A 17,403-nucleotide genomic window follows, 5' to 3' on the forward strand; every position below is an offset into this window, starting at 1 on the left:
TGAAGATGTCAATGCTACCTAGAGCAATCTACACATTTAATGCAATCCCTATCAAAATACCATCCACTTTTTTCAAAGAAATGGAACAAATAATCTAAAATTTGTATGGAACCAGAAAAGACCCTGAATAGCCAGAGGAATGTTGAAAAAGCAAAGCAAAGGTGGTGGCATCACAATTCCGGACTTCAAGCTCTATTACAAGGCTATAATCACCAAGACAGTATGGTACTGGCACAAAAATAGACACATAGATCAATGGAACAGAATAGAGAGCCCAGAAATGGACCCTCAACTCTATGGTCAACTAATCTTCAACAAAGCAGGAAAGAATGTCCAATGGAAAAAAGACAGTCTCTTCAACAAATGGTGTTGGGAAAATTGGACAGCCACATGCAGAAGAATGAAACTGGACCATTTCCTTACACCACACACAAAAGTAGACTCAAAATGGATGAAACACCTAAATGTGAGATAAGAGTCCATCCAAATCCTTGAGAACACAGGAAGCAACCTCTTCGACCTCAGCCACAGCAACTTCTTCCTAGAAACATTGCCAAAGGCAAGGAAGCAAGGGCAAAAATGAACTATTGGGACTTCATCAAGATAAGCTTCTGCACAGCAAAGGAAACAGTCAACAAAACCAAAAGACAACTGACAGAATGGGAGAAGATATTTGCAAATGACATAAGAAATAAAGGGCTATTATCCAAAATCTATAAGGAACTTATCAAACTCAACACCCAGAGAACAAATAATCCAATCAAGAAATGGGCAGAAGACATGAACAGACATTTTTCCAATGAAGACGTCCAAATGGCCAACAGACACATGAAAAAGTGCTCAACATCGCTCGGCATCAGGGAAATCCAAATCAAAACCTCAATGAGATACCACCTCACACCAGTCAGAGTGGCTAAAATTAACAAGTCAGGAAACGACAGATGCTGACGGGGATGCGGAGAAAGGGGAACCCTCCTATACTGTTGGTGGGAATGCAAGCTGGTGCAGCCACTCTGGAAAAGAGTGCTTTTTTTGCCTTATGATGCAAAGTGTTATCTCTTAGAAGCTCTGGTGCCTGACTGCTTGGCTTCAAACCCTGCTCCCCCTATTTTCTAGTTCGTGGTCAGTATCTACCAGGGGTGCTGTGGAGACTAGAAAGCACCAAACAGTGCCTGCCACGGAGCTCACCGAATATGAGCCATTGTCATTGATATTAGAGAAGGAAGGCAGTGTTGTGTCCTTTTTATTGCTAGGGAAGATGAGGCTGAGACTTACCTAGGTGCTGGAGCCAGGACTTGAGCCGGAACTTTTCTGACAAAAGGAGGCAGCCTCTCAGAAAGCAGGAAAGTACCAAACGTTGGTAAGATTTGACTGTTATTAATAATACACCATAGACTACAGGTTCGTTTCATGCATGTGTGTATAATGTACAGGGGGCATTGGAGGCAGCCCGGGTTTCCTGAGGATGAATTCAGGAGAAGATTTCAAAATGAGACCTAAAAACCCCTTGCTAAGAAGCGAGGTTACTGCCAGGACATCAAACTTACGGGGCCAGTCCACCTTGCAATAATGTTTTAGGAAAGCTGTTTATGTTCATTGTAGTTTGGGATTTGGGTGGAAAGACTGTTTCAGTTCTGGGGTTTTGCTCTCCTATCGGCCCGGCTGCAGGCCCAGACGGGTCCCTGTTGGAAGGAAGTCAGCCCTCCTCCTCCCAAGGAGGAAGGGCCCTCCTGTCTGTGGTCGGGCAGCATTGTACTTGCTGGATTCCAGGCTGTCAGTCTCACGGCAGCACTCCCAGGACGCTTAGCCTGTAGATTGTTTTGTTAGGTTTCTCCTACAGTTAATTTGGAAATTACCCAGATGCCCACAGCCTCTCCCAGGTGTTCTGTAAACTATGGGCCTGATCCTGCAGCCTGCGCCTTGGTGGGACCACTGGTGGCTGGAGCTGGGAGGGTACCATGTCTGTCTGCCATGGTAGGGCACATTCTAAGCAAGAGCCGGTCCCCTTCGGCTATAGCACTAACCGTCCTACCTTGTAGAATCTGAAGCAACCAGATACACACACTTCACAGACATTGTCTTTAAGCCACACACACCCTGTAGAGGTAAGTCAGGGGCGTGTAGAGGATCTACCCCACTCAGAGGCCCAGAGAGAGAGGACTTCCCTGGAGCTCCAGTCAAAACCAACAGGCAAGTCTCCCGATTCCCATATCCCAGGAGGAAAAAATCCTCAGACACCTGATTCATTTTGCTGTAGACGTGGCTTGAGTCTCTCCCACACAGAGGGTCATGTGACCTTGAGCTTGTTCTCTTCTTGGACCTCAGTTGCTTCATCTGAAAAAAGGCAGCTGAAACCTGCTGCTTCGTGGGGCAGTTGGGAGGATCCAAAGGGATAACATGTGTGGAAGTGCTTGGTACACCCTGAACACAGCCACTCTTCCATAATGTCAGGGTTAGAAACAGTTAGTTCCGCCATTGCCCACCCACTTGGAGCTGGGGACCGGCGATGGCATGAGAGAGCCTCGGACAGGGTCTAAGATGTTAGCTCACTGGGCAACCACAGAAAGTGACCTTCCTTAGTCCTTGGTTTCTCCTTCTATAAGATGAGGATGGAACTAGACAACTTTTCAGCTGTGAGTTTATAAGAATAGCAAAGGAAATCTCAAAGGGAATAAACTAAGAATCAGTTTTTCCCCCTGACTCATAAGGGTCACCCTCTGTATCAGTTAGGATGCATCTGGCTGCAAGTAACAGAAAGCCCAAGGAAAAGCAGCTTAAACTTGGAGGACATTTGTTATCTCAATAGGTGCCCAAAGCTATAATGACTCATTCCAGCGTAGGTTCTTTCAGCAGCTCAGTAATGTCACCAGGCACAGAGGTTCTTCCCATCTTTCTGCTCCTCCGTCCTCAGCAGGTTGGTTTGTTCTCATGGGCTGGCACCCTCCAGGTCCAAAGTGGTGACCGCACTTCCAGGAGTCACACTCAAACAATAGTCCGAGAAAGAAAAGGACTGTTTCTCTTCCCTCTTTTTCAGAACAAAGAAATGTTCCTCAGAAGCCCTCAGTACAATTTTCTGGGTATCCCATTGGCTTGGAAAGTATCCTGTGGCCATTTCTAAGTAATTCCTGGCAAGAGTGATGGAATTATCACCATGGTTACTGTAGACAAATCCACACTGAACCCATGGGTACTCCAAGCAGTAAGACTTCCCCGAAAACACATGACCAACTGAACCCTGGACAAAATCAGTCTTATGAGCAAAGAAGGGGGAAGTTGGCTCGGTAGATGACTAGCTGTGTCTGGTACACTTTCTTGAATATGGCAGAAAGAAGGTGTACTATTGTATTTCTCTCCAGAGTTTCCGCTGTGTGGTTGTTTTCAACGTGTTCCACTTGACTGCTCGTATTAAACGTAATGTTCCCCTGGTGTAAGAAACCCTTCACAGGACTGCTCATGGACACACCATGCTTCTGCTCTCAGCCCCTCTCTGGTCCTGAGGTCTGGACCTCTGAGAGAGAGTGAGCTGATCTGTGGCTGTTTGATCTGGGGCACAAAGGGGAGTGTCTGAGGGGAGCAGTGGAGGGAGCAGGGAGCCCTGTCAGGAGGCTGGTACTGTAATTGAGGAGAGAGATGACAGAGGCCCCTACTGGGTTGGTGGCCTTAGAAGTCCCAAGGTAGCATGAGATTAAGAGGTAGTAGTCAGAACAAATTCATGATGATAGGAACACAGAGGGGTGTCTGGGGAACAGCAACAGGTGGGTTAGCTGGAGCCTAGAGGTGCAGGAAGGGTAGCTATGGGAGGAGAGGCTGGGAAAGGGGTTGGCATAGGTATCATGGAGGGTCCTGAGTGCCAGGTGAGGCATTTGGGCTTTCTGCTGTAGACATCAAGAACCTTTTTCCAAAGGACTAAAGTTTGGCTTCAGGAAGTGAAGCTGGTGGTGGGGGCAGAATGGAGAGGAGGCAGGAACACCCATGCAGAGGCCCTGGTTGGCTGCTGGGGAGGGTAGAGGGAGAGTTAGGCCCTATGAGGCGGTGGTTCTCACACTTTATCTCTTGACTGCTGAGTGCCTCCGTGCCTGAAAAACCATGAGGCTTGGCTCTGCCCACACTCCTACGAGAAGCTGCTCCAGTTCTCAGATAGCAAGATAAGCTGGTGCTCTACACCAGGGCTGAGATCCACCCTGATTCTGGCTTCCCAATCTCTTCCTTACCTTGGGAGGGGCTGACAGTTGATCCCTGGGCCTCCCAGCCTACGTGCTTCTGCACCTGGTTAACTCTGGGCTGAGCTGGAAATCTGAGCCTCAGCTCAGAAAAGGGGTTGTGGGCCTGGCAGAGGGGCTCAGGGAGCTCCGTAGGGAGCAGTCATCCTATCCTGAGGTGGAGTAGCAAAGGCCATTCCAGGAGCTCTGCAAAGGCCAGCTTTGGCCTCACCTGGGGAGAGGAGATGCCAGAGAGAGGGCAGGGACAGACCAGACACCAAACTTGATAAAGGAATTCCTATCCTCTCTTGCCCCACCTGTCCGCACCATTTTTTCTTCAGTTCAGTTTTTGATTTAGTTCACTGCTCAGTTTAGGCTGAGAAGCACCAGCCACACTGCTTTCCCTCTAGGTAGTTCTAAGCTATGTATTCAACCCATCCCAGCCCAGTTTACCAGTTCATCCAGTGGAGGCCCTAACAGGTAAGTCTTCCAAGGTGCAGTCCACCCCAACCCCCAGCTCCCACCTTTATCACACCCCCATCTGATTACTTCCATCTCCACATTGCCTTTTATTAAGATGATAATCAAATGCTATCCCCCTTGGGGGAGGCATAGGTTCTACTCCTGCTTGGACACTTACAGCTCTGAGAGCTTGGGTAAGTCACGTACTCTTTCTTTAGCTCTCTAGAAGCTCTCACACACTCACGGTATTCCTCTTATTGAGAACGCCTGTGAGCATTGAGATGAGAGTCCTGGTTCTGCCAGTGAGTTGCTATATGATCCTGGGCTCCATCCAGCCCCATTCTTCATGGGACATGCCCTCTGTCTGAACTGCTTTTCATCAGGGACATTTTTTCCTTAGTTACCAGGAGTCAGCTCTTCTCAGGAACAAAATGAGCATGGAAACCAAATTCTCCTGAAAGGTGTGTATTTGAGGCAGGACAGGATTCATTAGGATCTTAGGCTGTCCAAGGGGTACTTAAAAGCTCTACTAGAGGGTCCCTTGGCCAGGACAGACTCAGAGATGGGGGCTCCTTCCTGCTGGCTGCTGTGTCCCAAGAAGAGAGCATTCTTTTTCTTCTAAACTCCCAACTACTCCCAGATTTGGGGCTGGAGCTGAGGGAACAGAGGCCAAGTTTATTCTATACTTGGGCAATGACTACTGCTTCGGGAGGGTATAGAGACCAGAACCCAAGATCTCCAAAGTGCCTCAGCTAGGAGTCAGGAGCCTGGGTTCCTGCCCTGGCTCTAACTGGCACCCCAGCTTTCAAGATGCTTTCAGGTATACCCTCATTGAATACCATGTCACAGTTCACCCATAAGGCTGGGGACATGAGGTGAGACGCACTGTAGGGTTCTGGAGCTAGATTCCAAGACTCGGAAAGGACACCCCAGGGAGGAGATGAAGTGAGATGAAGTGCTCCACCCCCGCCTTCCCCCCTTGCAGCCCAGCCCTCTCCTCTGGGCAGCCAGAGCCTCAAAGTAGCACTGTATCACTGCTTGGGGCTCTTGGTCAGAAACCTGACTCCTGGAAGTTACTCTGGGATCTCTGATCTCGACAACATAACACATTTTTTTCATTTCTCTAAATGTCTCCCTCTTTGCCTAGGGCATATGAATCACCTGAGGGTCTTGCTGAAATGCAGGTCCTGGTCCAAAGATCTGGGGTAGGGCCTGAGATTCTGCATTTGTAGTGAGCTCCCAGGGGATGTCCATGCAGCTGGTCTATGGCCACACTTGCAGTTGCAAGGCTTCAGTCTCTTTTGTAAGACAACAAAAATAGGGGAGAAAAAAAAGATGGGGAGCGCATCCTGGCCCTTGCATCTGGGATTCAAGTGACCCAGAAGTGACCCAAGTGACCCAGAACAGAGAAGACCAAGAATGTGAGAGTAAAAGGGACCTGCCACCTAGTTTTGTAGATAGTAAAAATGAGGCCTACTCAGTGCAGGAAGGAACTTGTTCAAGATCTCACAGCCTTTCAGTGCAAAGGTTGATACGTAGGCCTCCTGCATAGGAAAAATAAAAAGGAAAACTGGAAGATACTCATTGAGGTGTTTTCTGTGCTTTCTCTGGGCAAACCATGGATTCTTTTGATTTCTTTCTTTCTAACTTGGTTTTGTTTTTTGGTTTTTTCTTTTACAATGAAGATGTACCAATTTTTGTAAAAAGAAAAACATTTAATAAAAAGAAAATTCTCACAAAGTTCTTAGTAAATGAGATTATGTTTATGAACTGTGCTGGGTAAACTGTAACAATACATCAGCTTCATGTCATGGGTGTGTAATTCAGCTTAAACTATCCTGAATTTATTTCAACGACGGTACTCTTATTCCTCTGGGCATACGAATCATGGAGATGGGGGAGAAGGCCAAAGCCAGTTACCATCCACAACCACCGCTAGCAGCTTCCTGCTCCCCCTTCGCCTCTGTGTCCAGACACTTCCCCCAAACGCTGGCCGCGGGAATCTTTCCCCTTAAATTGGGGGAAAAGTTTCCCTAATCCGTTTTCGTAGTAAACGACCTGAGGCCAAGTCTGCTTTTGTTGCTGGTTTCCTAAGCTTAATTGCAAAGTTAATTTGAAAGAAAATAAATGTTACAGCTCTGGGTCGAATTCTAATGAGCCTTGGGCAATTAGGGAAGAACGCATCTAATTACCCACAGCCCGGGGCGCCTGCACACGACGCTGGGGGTGCAGGGCCCAGAGAATGGCAAACGATTTTTCTAATTTCATAATAGGAAGAAGAAAAAAATAAAGAGAAACGCACCTCCCGTTTCTGAGCCCCCAGATGGGGGAACAGGGAGGTTCTATTCCACGGTTTGGGGATTCTTAAGAGTTGGAATGTTCCAAAACGCTGCAGTGAAACGTTCTCAAGATCGAGTCCCGCGGACTGCACGTCTGCCCGCGACCCTGGCTGCGCAGCATCCGTTCCAGGCAGGCCGGGTGACGCTCGAGCTTCGGGGGTCCAAGGCCCACGAGAGGCCGAGAAGCGCTGATGCTCTGTCTTCAACCCCTTGATCCCAACCAACCCTCGCGCGTCTCCCAGTCTCTCCCGGCTGGCTCCCGCTGCACACACGCAGTTCCCTGCTCCCGGTGTCCTCCCTCTCCGGGCACAGACCCTCTTCTCGGGCATTATCTCACCTGATGTCCTAGTTGACAAAGGGCGGAAGGGAAGGGGGGAGAAGAGGGATTCACTTTCCCACCCCCATCTTTCTCGCTCCCGGAGCTATACCGCGACGCTCCAGGAGGCTTCGGGATATGGCGGCGCTTTAAAAATTAAAGCCTCTCCCCCCTCCTGTGCCCAGCACTTTATAATTCACAAAGCGCTTTTCATCTCTCTTGTCTTCTTTAACTTAAGGAGGACTCTCTCAGGTGGGGGTCACACATTCCCATTCACAAATTGGACAGTGGAGAAAAAGGGACTTAAGGTTAAATGGCCAAAGCACTGGTCTTGGTAACTAAAAAACAAAGGGTCAACTCCTGCACTAACTGGGCATATAGACCACCCTTCCCCAGCCCAAATACCACAGCTGGGCTCTTGCCAGCCAAGGACAAAACTCCTGGGTGGAGGGCTCTCAATATTCCAGCTACTGCCAACTAGGCAAAGCATCTTGACTTATGGGCTGGGAGAGCCAGACTGTCGAGCTGCGCATGGAGAACCTTTGAATTTCATACCCGCGAGGGTCCATATGGAGATGAGAGAGGTCCAACACCTAGACTTTTGCAAGGTTCAGGCTGGAACCTGGATCAACTGGCAGCAAGGTCAGCGCTCCAGCTGCCTCCTGCCTCCAAATGGTCATTTACCATCACTGAAGTCAGGAAGGACCAGCATCTAGACCTGTAGAGTCCAATACAGTAGCCATCAGCCACAAACTGCTAATGAGCACTTGGCATGTGGCTAGTCCAAATTTAGATGAGCTCCAAGGGTAAATGCACTCCAGATTTGGGAGATTTAGTATAAAAAAAGTAAAATATCTCTACAATTTATATACTGATTATATGTTCAAATGATAGTTTGGATATATCGGGTTAAATACAATATATTAGTTAATCTCAACTGTTTTTTTATTTTATTAATATGGCTACTAGAAAATTTTATTACACATGTAGTTTGCATTACGTTTCTATTGGACAGTACTGATTTAGACAAATACCCGTCTGGACGGAATCACATTCACATGTCTTTGTGAACAAGATAGAGCAATTCCCAAAATTAAAAATAAAAATTACGAATAGTTTTCAGTCTTCTTTCTCACACAACCCCCACCCCTTCCCTAGCAAGTTAACTACACAGAAAGGGGCTGAGTTTCTCTTGCCAGAACTCACATGATCAAAGATTTTTATTAAAACAGTTCGTCGGAACCTCGGGTTTATCTGAAAGCTGCACACTGCGCCTCTGGAGTATTTAACACTGGAAATGTTCACTCCAGAATAAAAACTTAACAAGATCTCTCAAGAGAACAGTGGGAAAGTGGTTGGATTTTCTCTGATTTTGGTCAGCTTTATGCTTACAAACGGATACAAAACAAAGTGAAAAATCCAGTTTCTTTCTAAAGCTTCACTGACAGCCCCAATTATTTTTTCTCTTTCCTTTTCACATGGCAGAGGGTGCCAGGGGTGGAAGAGCTAGCTCCACCAACTAAAAGCTGTCACCAAAGGGCTCCCCTGAGTTCTGTGGTCTCTTTGAATTTTAGTTTGCCAATTTGGTCCAGGGTTGCTTAATGAAAAGAAACAGTGACCAGTGGACAAATTTATTTTTACCTGCCTCATTGGAAAACCAAATTTATGACCTAGCAGTAACAGCTACCAAATGATCAGCACATCATGCTCAAAAGATTCAAGAAATTATAATATAATTGCTGCCTGGAACCAATCCAGAGACTTTAGGTTAGGCGCTTGCCATGAGCTCTGTTCTTGGGAATAGGGTTAGGCCCTGGGTGGCCCACCAATCCTGCCAAATTTGCAGGGCGGCATCTAGGACGATGGGGCCCTTAAAGATCACACGGGAGTTGAATCCTGCAGCCCTCTTGTCTAACACATGGGGAAACTGGTGGTGTGGGCGATGAGACTAGATCACACTATGGAGCTGAGGCACTCACGGTCCAGACTAAGAGCCAGGTCTGCAGTTCTCAGAGGCAGGGAAAACCAGCCCCAGGTAAAACGGAGCAGAAAGATTTCCCTCGTTATGTTTTGGGTGTTTGTTAAAGGAGGGAGGCTACTTCTTTTGCAAACGCATTCTCCACACCTTAAGGAAGGTGCTATTGGAGCCGTTTGTTGTAGCGACCTAATAAAAGGCACAAGAGGCAGAACCGTGTAAAAAGGCCCGAGTTTCTTCCAATACAGGGAAGAGTGAAGGCGTGATTCCCCACAATATGGATCCTAAACTCTGTGGGCACTGCGCTGCGCCCCCATTATCGCCAAGGACCCGCCCCATGGAATGTCAGAAAGGCATGTCCTTTGGAGCTTCGCCTTATTGAGGATCCTTTGTCCCAGTCCGTGGGCCACCGCAGCCCCTCCCCACCTCCTCCCATTTCCAAAGCGAACCGGGTGTGTATGTGGTGCACCGGTCCCTTCCACATGGCTCTCAATCCTCTCTCCAGTTCTGTTCTCAGGTCTCGGGGATACTCAGTTCGTGTGGACAGCCGAGGTATCTAGGAATTTTCGACTGTATGCTGGGCTCACATGGCGGACACATATCGATCCACACCGCCAGGATAGGGAGTCGCATGGCGAGCATGGTAGGCGCCTCCACTGCCCCCTCCGAGCTGCCCACCAGGATTATAGCAGGGCCCCAGAGCTCCGAACTGGCCGGGCGATGTGCGCCCATAGAAGTCCACTGCGGCTTCGACGCCCCCACTGCTGCCACCCGCGGAGGGCGAGGCGGGCCCCGCCAACCGGCCAGCCGCCGCAAAGAGGGCACTGCCCGCCCCTTGCGGGTACGCGCCATCCGGGCCCGCGTAGGCGGCCGCATAGGCGGAGGGGTTGGCAGGTCGGGCTCCAGCGCAGCCGGCAGGCTGGTAGCTGGTGGAGGCGGCGGAAGCGCCGGCCGAGGCAAAGGCGCAGGAACCCGCGGGCCCCGACGGCGCGGGGCCCAGTTCAGGACTGAGCGGCCTCTCAGGCACCAGGCCGAAGACCCGGCACGGTCCTGGCGACGCAGCTGGGTAGTAGACCGGGGGCGGCGCGGCGAGCGACGGCGGGGCATAGCCTGCGTAGACGGCGCCCGGGTAAGGCGGGCGGGCAGCGGGCACCGCGCCCGGGAAGATGGCGGCGGCGGCCGCGGCCGCGGCGGCGGCGGCGGCGGCGGCCGCGTCGTGCATGTAGGCTGGGTAAGTGGAGAGGTCTGAGCGCTTGAAGCGCTTGCGGCGGCGCAAGAAGCTGCCGCTCTCGAACATGTCCTCGGCGTTGGGGTCGAGCGCCCAGTAGTTGCCCTTGCCTGGGCGGCCGGCCTCGCGCGGGATCTTGAGGAAGCAGTCGTTTAGCGTCAGATTGTGGCGGATGCTGTTCTGCCACTTTTTGGGGTTGTCGCGGTAGAAGGGGAAACGCTCCGTAATGAACTTGTAGATGCCGCCCAGCGTGAGGCGGCGCTCCGGCGCGTGCGCGATGGCCATGGCAATGAGCGCAATATAGCTGTAGGGTGGCTTTCCGCGCTGCAGGGGGCGCTTCCGCCGACGCCCGCCCGCGCCGCGCCCCGCGGCCTCCGCCGGGACCCCGGGCCCAGCCTCACCGCGCTCCTCCTTCACGGCCGCCAGCGCCTCCGTCTGCGGCGGCGGCGGCCGGCTCTCAGCCGTCATGGCGCAGCCGTCCCGCGTCCCGGGTTGTCCCCGCCGCCCGCTGCTGTCGAGGGGCGGGGGCGGGCTTGGGAGGCTGTGGGGCTAGGCTGCAGGGCAAAGGGAGCGGGCGCTGGGCCCCACTGCGGAGAGCTCTGGGAGTCTTCGCGGGCTGGCACTCGGAGCACAGCTTCCCCAGCAGGGGTGCTCCGGAGGCTTGCTGCCCTCGGTTTCCGGGCTGGCTCAGTGCAGACAGAGGCTCAGGAGTGTCCCGCCCACCGACGGCTCTGCTTGTGTTCTGGAGCTCGAGGCCAGCGCCGGCAGCGCTGTTGGGACCGGGACTAGGCCCCGGTCGCGGGCTGAAGGGCCCTTTGCGCGCTGGTGCCAGACGGTCGAGGGGTCCGGAAGCAGTCCTGGGACTGGGGCGCCCGCAGCTGGTCTGTGCTTCCCGCTGATCTGAGGCTAACCGTCGAGGTCGTGCGCCCAGAGGCGGCTCCGGGCCCGAAGGCCTGAAGCGAGGGCAGTTAGTACAGGCGTGGGGCACTCCGGTGGGGGCTGCCTAGGCTGCGCCTCTGCGGCCCAGACTGCGGAGGGCAAGGAGGCGAGGTGCAGGAGTGGTGCGGGCCAGGCGGGTGGGCCGGCGACTGTTCCTCTCTTCAGCGTTGGCCTGCGGCCGCCGAAACTACAGCCGAAGCGCTCCCTAGCACACACCCGGACCGGCTCCTCCCTCCGCCGGCTTCTCCTCCTTAAAGGCGCCAGGAAGCTTGGGGCGGCGCCCCGTGCCCGCCCGCCCCCCCGACTGCCCGCCCCCTGGGCCCGGGCGCACCTCCGCAGGTGGGAGCAGCTGTGGAGGCGCGGCAGGAGCCCCACAACGTCAGAGCGGGGAGGGCTCTCGGAGATCGCCGGGGCTGGCCTCCCCTGCGCGCCGACGGGGAGACTGAGGCCTGGAGAGGCCAGGGACTGTCTCGGGAGACCTTGGCGCGGGAACTCAGCGCTTCTGGACTTTACCAGCCTCTGCAGAGGGCTGGGACCTGCAGGTGAAAAGGACGGGCTCGATTCACCTTTTTTTTTTTTTTTTTGTCGGGAGAGGGTGAGAAATGGCCGAGGGGGCGCTTGATTCCTGTGGGGGCAGGGGATGGGGAAGGGAGAAGACCTTCCAGTTGGCTGGCTCTTAAGGTATTTCAAGGATGATTTTCAAACCCCAGTCAAAGCTGCCTTGCCCATTGCCCATCCAGTCCCTCATCTTTCAGACGAGGATTCCTAGGCCCGATAGGGGAGGTGACTTGCCCTAGCCTCACCTCTGCAGCTTAACGGAGCCTCACACCTGCGTCTGTGTCAGGACTGCGCTTCGCCCGCTCGGTGCCGGAGGCAGCCACTTTCTCTCTTTGGGTCCCAGGTTTCTCGACTGCACGGAGGGTTTGCACCTCGAGAGACCTTACGTTGCCAATATTTAGGGAAAGCTCCCTCCCTATCACCTGTCTTTGGGTGAGCCGGGACCCCTCTATATGGCGGAAAGTGGCGCACCGCTTAAAGAGGATGAAGGCTAGGCTTCTGTCCTCTCGTGGTAACCTCCTCCTCCAGTTCGCTCCAAGTGGCTCCCAGAACCCCCAGGGGCAGAGCCCCTTCCCGCAGAGGGCGCAAGGGCCGCGAGAGGCTGGGACCGAAGTATGGGCGCTCCAGGAGGGCGCGTCTCCCGGGGGAAGGGGCGGGCAGAGGGGATCCGTTTGCTTCGCGGGTGTCCGGTTTCTAAATTCGTTTCGGCCATGCTCCAAGGCGGGACCCTCGGCCTCACCCGAGACGCCCTGCAGCGGCCGCCCTGCTAGTCTGGGTTCGCTTTGTGGTCTTGCGCAGGGAGACCTTGGGCCGGTCCTTTCTCTAAAGCAAGGCCTCAATTTTCTGCTCTGTGACTTGGGGGCGGGAGGGCAGATGCGTACCTCGGAGCCCTTTCTGCCTTTAGGAATCCGGGCCTTGGCGCCGACTCCAGAGGTTCCAGCCGGGGTGCAGCTTTGCGCTGGGCTGTGGGTGTAGGGCGAGGCGGAGCGAGTCTCAAGAGCGCGGGCAGCAGGGCCTTCAGGGATTTTAGCTGCGTCCTTCGTGGCGGCGAGCTCGCTGTAGGTTCCGCCCCGCCGAGCAATGGGGCAACTGCCTTCGGTAGAAAGGGGCAGAGAACACATCCTCGCTCCGCCGACCCGGGTTTGGAAGCAGTTGCACGGTTTGCATGAAGACCTTCCTCAGCGGATGGGTGCTTGAACGACTGGAGAGGGGGCTTTCTTCACTCGTTCAGCAAACTCTCAGTTTCCTTCTTCCAAAGTAAAGAAAATGCGAAAATCTAGATTTCACCATGTTATGTTTTTGCAAAAGGAAAAAAATGTTTAAATTTCTTTTAATTCAGCCAGATTACATCATGGCAATCTTTCAGTGCTGGATTTTGTGGTTCTCTGTATTTCCAAAATTCTAAGATGCAGATTTCCAAATTTTTAATTTTGGATCACTATCCTAACGAGTTTTCATAAATCAAATAATGCGATTCTGTAATTCTAAGAGTCCATGACCAGAAGTCTAAATTCTTCTACTGTAATTATATTCCTATGACTTTAAGCTTCTGGTCAAAATGTAGACGTGAATTCCTTATTTTGAGATGCTGGGGACTAAGATTTTATGCCTGAAAATATAATGCCACTACTGGGAACTGCAGCTTCCTTAGTTTTTAGATATTTTCACAGCTCTGAGGTATATATTACTTAATTTTAATTCCTTTCCAGGAATGTCTGATTAGAAGATTTGGGTCGCATAAATGTACTCCTCTCTTCCTTAATTCCAAAATGTTGGTACTGGAGCCACTCTTCTGTAACGCGAAGACTCTAATTCTGATAATTCTTACAATAGTCGTGAATGTATGATGATTTGTCCCATGACTTTATGTTCTTTACTTTTAAGCTCCAATGATTATGGTTAGAAGCCTCATGTCTTAGGATTTCTTGATCCTCAATGTTTTGTGTCTGTGAACCCATTCTTCTAGAATTCTGATTCCTTTTTCTCAGACTTTGCTGCTACAGAGCTACACCTGTGCATCAGACCAAGCGTTAGCATCCTGAGATTATTAATTCCTAAGGTCAAGATTTTCATGAACAAAGTGTCCTAAAGATTCTATTCCATAGATGTTTTATTCTAAGAATACATTTCAGAATTCTGTACTTTGAAGATTCTATAAATCCATGATGCAAAATTTGAAGTAAATGATTTGATGAATGAACTGGGACAATTTACCGTTTGGATCAAAACTATGCAAATAGATTCCTCTCCATGCCAGGGCATTTCTTTGCTTTTCTCTGGTCAAGTCCTCCCTCTTCTCTGATGCAGTGTTCCTTAACATTTGTGGGGGTAGCAGATGCCACTGAGAACCATTTCAAAGCCATAGAGTGGGTTCCAGCCCCTGGGAGGTTATTCTCCTAGTTTAGCAGGCGTGGGTTGGTGTTGATGTGGGCAGGTGCTGGGTGATTTCCATCTCCTTTGCACCTGCTTCCAGCCCTGAGCATATCCCCAGCACATACCTTTGGAAAAACCTATTTTATGTTCAATTTTTAGGCAGAGGGGAGGAATGCTGGTGATCTGTAGAAAATATTGCAGCTCTTCTCCCAACAACTACTTTCCTGAGTTTTGAAGTGCCCTCAGCTTTGAAGTGCCCTTAGAGGGTTCGTAAATATAAAGGAGGGGATCCATGGAGTTATGGGAAATTCCTCCATATCCCTTGACCTAGATGCCCTTCATGCAGATGCAAGGGTAACTAACTCTTCTCCCTAACGAAATCTTGGAAATACAAGTTGGAAGGAAACTAGGCCCAGATTGCCAAAGGGACTTGCTTAAAGTCTTGCAGAGGAGTTTCTGTGCTGAAAGGGAAATTCGGGTCTTGGGCTCCTTACCTTCTGGGCCCACAGCCTCTCTACCTTTCCCTGAGCTCTCAGAGCCTCAGTTGTGCTTACTGGCCTGGCCGGGGTCACTCTCTTTACCAAGTGACAGTGGAAACTCCAGACCCTGATGCTTGCAAATCAGATCCAAGAATATTGGGACAACGGGAACACAGTGAGCTCTGTTTGGTTTACTCTGGGACAATCAGTCATGATCAGCAGGCTGTATGGCTTCAGAGAGCATCAGACGAGACACTGCCACAGAGGGGATCCCGTGTCATAGTGAGCCCAGCCCAGGAGAGTTGCAGTGCTGCTGAGTGAGAGCTCTGACTACAGCTAGCTCATTACTGGCCCAGCGACCTTGAGCCATCTGCTTCTCTTTAAGATCTCAGTTTCCCCATCTGTGAAGTGGGGATCCCCTACCTGTCGCCCCTCTTCGAGAGAGAGTCGAAAGAATGGAGTAGGACACATCACTGTCCCGTGATTGTTTTCTCCGCTTTTAAATTGTTTTCGGGGCGAAACTTGAACCGTGGGGCGGGGGAAGCTGCTGGGGGAAAGTCAAGTCGTTCTCACTCATGGGCGGAGATAAGACACCTCGAAGAAGTAGCGGTTGATTTAAAATGTTTTCTGCAACTTAGCCCAGGATTTTAAGATTTTGAGGCCCTTAGGGTGTGGCCTCTTTCCGTGAGTAGCCTGGCTCAGGAACCCCCGGAGCTTGGTCAGGGCCACACGGCTTTGAGCGCTTCTTGCCAGTGGTTCACTTAAACGCCCTGAACGCAGAATTGTGATCACTCTCGGAGACAAATTGCAGGAACTAGGGCCCAGAGGGGTGCCTTCTGCTTCCTGCCACCCTGCTGGCTAGCATTCCACCAGCTTCCTGGCTCCCCGCGAGGAAGCGCCTCTCGTGTTTCTGGCTCCCAATCCCTGCTTGGGAGTCTTCTCCCAACCCTTCCCGCGAGTCCCCGGAGCCGGGAGCTCCGGAGCCGACTCAGACATCCAGGAGCTGTGCGGCGCAGCGAATAGGGCAAGCCGGCTCCGAGAGGGTGCGGACTTTTCCCTCCGCGCACGGCGAGTCTGGGACAAAGCCGAGCCTGAGCTCGGGTCTCGACCTTGCCCCCACCCCAGGTTAGCTCTGTCACCTGTTCCGGGCGCTCAGCAAGCGCTCCCAGCCAGGGACCGAGGACCGCAAAGCGCGATCCTCGAAGGCTCAGACCCAGCCGGCCACCAGACTGGCGAGAGCTCGGCGGTGGCGGTGGCCTCTCCTAGGAAAGCCGAGTCCCCGTTCGGAGGTGGCGACGAGAGCTAGACCCTGGGGCTTCTCAGTGTGGCGGGTAGGCGCGCGTCGCTTAGATTCTGGCGCAGGAGCCGACCTCTGTGGATCGTCGGGCGTCCGGGTTTCTTAGATTTTCCATGCTCTAAGCACGGCTTTGGGACTCGGAGAAGCCCGCCGTTGACATGGAAAATTATGGATGTTTATGTCTGGAGATAGAGTTCCTGGTTTGCAAGAGTCTCAAAAGGGCTGATAGTTACTCCCCTTTCCCGGAAATGCACTAGACAATATTCTAGTTAAACCACCTGGGGCACACGGGAAGAGACCGTGACCTGTTCCCCACTCCCGGCCAAGCTAGGCCTAGGAAATTGGGATCCTTGATGTCTCCTGTTGGCAGGCGTTGGAGCCCATCAGAATGACTCGCCCTAGAGCTCCGTCCAGGTCCCCGGCTGCGGCTGAGCTCATCCAGTCCTGGGCTGTGGGCTGAGCACTGGGCTGGGGGTGATTAGAGCTTGGCCGGGTTCCCCAGACAGGTCCCCTTACAAACCCAGCACCACTGGCAGGCTGGTTGCTCAGGACCCAGGGTGCAAGGCAGGCCATGGTCTGGGGAGCTGGAAGATACTTGTACCCTGGGGGCATGTGCAGGTGGCCTCTTTCCTTAGGGCATTTTGGGGCCTCTGTGTATCTCCAGACCTGGGAGTGTGTGTCTCTCTGGTCTCCCCCTCTGTCTTTCTACCTCTGTGTGTGAGTAGGCACGTACCTGTCCTCCCTTTCTGGGCACGTCTGTTCAGAGTCACTCCCAAAGAAAGCTGGCTGGTGGGAAGGGAGGGGTCCTGCATACTTCAGCCAGCGCCAGGCTGCCCACACCCGTGTCTTCCCTCCCAGAGGATGGTGTGGACAACAGCAAGGAGGGATGGAGAGATGTCCAGCCAGGAGGATGCTGCAGCTGGTGGGAATCCTGATCCTTAGCCTTTCTGGCCAAGTGCCTCTCAGAGCCGTCTGCTCCCTTCTCTCTGCTGAGCCTGGCCTGAGGAGAGGGGACACAGGGTTACCTGGTGCCAGCCATCGGACAAGTCTAAAGCTCCAAACAGTCCTCAGCAGGGCACTCCCACTGTCTGTCTCTGCATAAACCAGGCCACTTGGCTGCTTAAAATCCTCAGTGGCTCTCCTTCATCCAAGGCAAGATCAAGTGCCCCGTTTCCTGGCCTGGCAGCAGTTCAGGGCCCTCCCTGCACAATGCAGCCCCTTTCCACCCCTTCTCTCTC

General features: G+C 52.3%; 1 protein-coding gene across 1 annotated transcript; it reads right to left on the reverse strand.

Annotated features, from left to right (window-relative positions):
- Positions 1-9,809: 9,809 nt before the first annotated feature.
- Positions 9,810-10,987, reverse strand: FOXE1 (forkhead box E1). Its single transcript, XM_025888033.2, has one exon. The coding sequence runs from the start codon at positions 10,985-10,987 to the stop codon at positions 9,875-9,877; it is 1,113 nt and encodes a 370-aa protein (XP_025743818.1). The 3' UTR covers positions 9,810-9,874.
- Between the last annotated feature and the right edge of the window lie 6,416 nt (positions 10,988-17,403).

The sequence above is a fragment of the Callorhinus ursinus genome, unplaced genomic scaffold (genome assembly GCF_003265705.2).
Source record: "Callorhinus ursinus isolate GAN/ISIS: 27379988/994484 unplaced genomic scaffold, GSC_fseal_2.0 scaffold24, whole genome shotgun sequence".
Lineage (NCBI taxonomy): Eukaryota > Metazoa > Chordata > Mammalia > Carnivora > Otariidae > Callorhinus > Callorhinus ursinus.

Coding starts and splice junctions, on each gene's coding strand:
- FOXE1 (XM_025888033.2), bottom strand. CDS start 10,987: ATGACGGCTGAGAGCCGGCCGCCGCCGCCGCAGACGGAGGCGCTGGCG.